The sequence below is a fragment of the Pavona decussata genome, unplaced genomic scaffold, assembly GCF_977016875.1.
Source record: "Pavona decussata unplaced genomic scaffold, jaPavDecu1.1 SCAFFOLD_210, whole genome shotgun sequence".
In the NCBI taxonomy this organism is placed as follows: Eukaryota; Metazoa; Cnidaria; class Anthozoa; order Scleractinia; family Agariciidae; genus Pavona; species Pavona decussata.
In genome coordinates, this window is record NW_028145615.1 from 1,190,001 (window position 1) to 1,194,460 (window position 4,460).

The 4,460-nt window shown below is 38.6% G+C and overlaps 1 protein-coding gene across 2 annotated transcripts in view; it reads right to left on the minus strand.

The window, feature by feature from the left end:
- LOC146460640 (uncharacterized) overlaps positions 1–1,703 on the minus strand; it is an 8,941-nt gene extending 7,238 nt beyond the window's left edge. The window contains exons 1-2 of one of the 2 annotated variants that reach the window (XM_085088021.1): positions 1,364–1,703; positions 1,026–1,195 (exon numbers count right to left, since the gene is read on the minus strand). In XM_085088021.1, coding sequence (XP_084944147.1) covers positions 1,026–1,121 — 96 coding nt within the window. In that variant the 5' untranslated portion in view covers positions 1,122–1,195; positions 1,364–1,703. Of the gene's footprint in view, positions 1–1,025; positions 1,196–1,307 lie in introns of both variants that reach the window. The other variant, XM_085088022.1, reaches the window with a different exon arrangement.
- Between the last annotated feature and the right edge of the window lie 2,757 nt (positions 1,704–4,460).

The following is a 4,460-nucleotide window of genomic DNA, read 5'->3' on the forward strand; positions in this document are numbered from 1 at the left end:
GTTGTTTAAAATGCTTGTTCCAAAAAACCACAAAAACGATTCATTGCTTAGCGCATGGTTTCACGACGGTATTCAAGTTGGTACTAGATTTAAACATTAAGCATGAATTTTAGTTGCTGATGTCGAAGTATGATTAAACGAGTGTGAAAACATCTTCAAGTCTTTATTTGTACACGGGCTAGAGAGCATAACTGAAGAGGAAATTACCGCTAAAGCGACCTAAAATCAAGAAATTTCCGCATAAAGCTAACATTGTGTCGAGTGCGCATCCCCGAATTGTATCCACTTTGTCTCGGGTTTTAGCCTGCTTGAACTTTACAAGTCAAAATTCTCAGAAATGTTATGCTACACGCCGTACTTAAGAGACAGGACGAGAGCTCATACATCGGTAAACAGAACTTTTCCGGTTCACCCTGCTGCACATGGAATACATTTCGAAATTCGCCAGACTGCGACAAAGATAGATTTAAACTGAACGACAAGAGAGAGAGACTGCGACAAAGATAGATTTAAACGACAAGAGAGAGACAGAGCGCTAGTTATCGAGACGTCTAATCCTCGTTAATCTTGTTAATTCCGCCATACGCCTAGTTACACAACTGCTTCGTCATTTGCTTATGCAAGAGGAACTCACCAGAAATTCAGTTTAACATTTTTGCTCTCTTAAAGTTATGATGTCACATCCGCAAATTTTGCATGAGTGCTGTAATGTTTCGCCATCATTAAGCTTGCAATTGAGGGTCTTTGGTCTGCCCCAAGCTTTTCTAAGTTTTTGTGACAAAGCATAAATAATGCGTAGGTAGCATTATTGTTTTCAACTGCTTTCTTTCTTCGCAAATTCTTTTGGCAAAAACAGACAAGGTGAAAAATGCCGACTTCCTCGTGACCTGAACTGAGTAGCCGTGATGCCATGAAAGCTGTGTACATTAAATTCTGTTGTACTTATGTACTTATTCTTTGTTGACCAAACTGCTCAGTTATGTGTAAAGATTATTACAAATAACATTTGAAGAAAATGTGCTTACCTTCACGGGTCCAACACTTCTCGTTTCACCAACAGGAAAAAGCCCACAAACTGATGTCAGTAAAGCGATGTAAATCAGTTGTTTACCAAACTCCATATTTCGTGGCTGAAAAGAGATGTCGCGATCCACAAGTTGTCGAAGAAAACACCAGAAACCACAGATGTATTAACCTTGAAGTAATCAAAAATGATATTTTCTTTCAATTCCAAGTCTGCGATGTCAAATACTGATATTATCTCCCAGTCGATAACTAGTCGTGCGATCGCAATTATCTGATCTGACCTGAAGCTTGTTCTTGTAAGGTATGTCTTATAAAAGGAAAACTGCGCAATTTATACCTCTCAGGAGTTGATGCTATGTGATCTCCTTATCGCGCGAATATCAGCCAAAGTACTGCGTTTCGTGTTACAATAATTTGATCTTGCAATCCCACTCAGCATACCCCAAGTCGATGTCAGCTCTGCAGGATACCAGGGTTTGGAATGAACACAAAAAAATAAAGGGGACTAAAACGTATCAAAACATCATGAAGCTTAATTTTCGAATCAGAGATAATGCAGGGAAAAACGTGTGTTGATTAAGAGCTGAAGTGCAGATTAACAGAGAACTGCGGAATGTCTGTCGATGGATTGAATCCCGTACGTGCAAAAATCACTGTCTGAGCACTCAAAATACGGAAAACTCTACCGCTGCGAGCTAAAGCAGGTTATTTTTAACCGTTAAACAGCTGGTATCTACACAGTTCTGGCCGCGCGCGAGAGAGTTTTTTTGACCACACCGCGCGTCAACAAAGTACAGTATGAGCTAATTGCGATAATGTCACGCGAATGTCTTACGTCAAAATTGTTGAGAGCAAAGTACACATTAACAACTGTTAGCCATAAAATAATTTCCTCATATAAAATAACCTGCTTTTACCGTGTTCCACTCAAGTCAATGTACGATTTGACTCTTCTCAAAACATAAACAACAGGCTTCGAAACAAACAATTTTTAACAAATTTTAAAGATTTGAGGCCTGAGTTTTTCTTGGTGGAAATTCAAGAATGCGATTAAGTCTGTGTACCTAGCCTGTAGAGTTTCTCGCTATTTTTAGTTGACGAGAATTCCAACCCTCCCAAGGAATTCGGTATTTTAATCTTTTTTTCACCACAACACAGACAGTTCCTTGCAAGCTTGCGATAAGAGCTGAAAAAGAAATAGCTTCGCAAACTGTATGTATTAAATTTCGCTCCGGCGGGCAAAAGCTGTAACCAACTCAACTGACACAACGAAGCAAGGAGAAAGAGAAAGACTTAAGATTTTAATTTTAAAATTGCACCATTTTAATCTAATTCTCCTTCCGCATGTAATCGTGTAATGAAAGATAATTAAGAAGAAAACCCACAAGGTTCCTTCCTTATATAGCTTATACTATAAAAGGAAAGCTAAGTAGGGTATACAGTCAGAAGCGTCAAAACTGTTAGAACATTAGTTTCACAGAGACACAGTTTTTTCTTTATCGTCCACTCATGTCTGTTCACGCTGGCATTTCTAAGAACCAAGTTATTCCGAACATGAAAAATACCCTGTAGCGTGCTTCCATAGCTGTCATTTGTATTGACACGTGCCTCTAAGACAAATCAAAGTTTAAAACACTTGATTTGAAGTAGCAATTTAAAGTGCACTAAATTCCAATTACTGATACTTGGAAATTAAAATAAAAAATGCAAGGACTACACTAAAAGGTGAGGTCAAGAATAATCAATGCTGTCCCTAATAAATAAATGAATAGATAAAGGAGTATTTCAGTGGCACATCCACAGAGTGGCTGTTCGTCGCTGAATTTGAAATTTGGAAATTTATTCCTTTAGGATAAAAGTCAGGAATCACTGAGTTTTTTTAGTAATAATTTTATTAAATTGGTGAGAGTTTAGGATGTCACGCAAACTCTAAATATCCTTGTACAGCATGATATAAACAGCTTCAAGAAAAGTAATACTATCCACTACCCTACAGCCTTATTCTGGAATCGCCATGTGCACCTATTTTCAGGCAACTGGTTTGTAAGTGGTCAAGAATGAAAATCGACTTTCACGCACAGGAGCTCCACATCAGTGCAAATCTCATGGTTTGAGTCCAGAAAGAGTTCTAATATAAGTTTATCTTGTACTTGGACATAAATATCAAAACGGTTTTCAGGGGCTGAGAGCTCTAAACGAGTTCGAAAGGTAGGAAAAGCTCGCATTACATGTGCTGAACCCGTCATGAAACATTGTATCAGTTCTCTCTCAAACCAAGCTGTTAACAACGTATAAACTTACAGAAAAAAGAAACCTCCAAATTTTGATAAAATTAATTAGCAGTTTCAGTTACTTCCGGACAGTTTCGCCAAAAATAACCAGATCTACTGCAGTGCTATTTCTTTACGCTTAAAACTTGGCTCAATCTTTGTTGTTTTCCTGCGATCCGCTGAAGGAAAAATCTACAAACAAACCGCGAAGGACCCAACGTGGAATGCATTCAGGGGAGCGAGTACTACTGAGTGTGGACTCTGCCGCGCCTGCACGCTGACGGCTGCAAGCCTGCACTGCCACCATCACTGAACACTGCAGGAGACTCTTTTTTTTATTTTTTATTTCCACTATAATAGTCTGTTATTGACGATAATAGATCTTCGATTCAGGTTTTTTTACTTCTCAAGTTTAATGGATGGTTGTCTGCTGCTCTGTTCTAAGGAAATTTTTCAGTAGTTTCTTTTGCGGCTGTGATCGTCTGCTTGAAGATGTTAAGCCCCATATGCTTCTCTACAACAAAGTGTCAACAAGGCGCAAAACGCAGACACTTACGTCTTTATCGTTTTGACGTTAACTCACTATAAACGCCACTTTACAAATCATTCTGACTAATCAAGTAATGAAGAATAAACAATTTCCAAAGACATGTCAAGTCTTGAAGTGTTCAAGCAATAAGTTGATACTCAGTTACAACATTTCCTTTTTCCCTTTTTCATCTCAATGGCCAAGCTTAAGATTTCATCAAGATGCACAAGGGAACGGATACACATAGATTACATGAAGGTTGTTGTTGTTGTTTTGTTTATCTATGTTTGCGTGGTTGGTAACGCGCCAAAAACTGCACGGGGTTGCAGGAGAGTGAAGCACGTTCGAAGTTGTATTCCATCTGGTGAAAGGAAATCGTGGTTTTCTAATTGAAAAAATCTGGAGAGTATTACGTGTATAAATCGGAGAAACCTGTTTTTCAGGATTTAGTATTTAAACGCCGTGTCAGTCGTGTGACGTCTACGTTCCGTACTACATTGGTTTGCTTTTCAGTTTTAGCAGGTAGACCCTTCTGCGCATGCTTACCAATCCAATAACTTTGTTTTGAGCGCTGGTGCTGAATCTAAATCCGGTGAACACCTTGATAAAAACTTTAAAATGGTAACTAACATAGC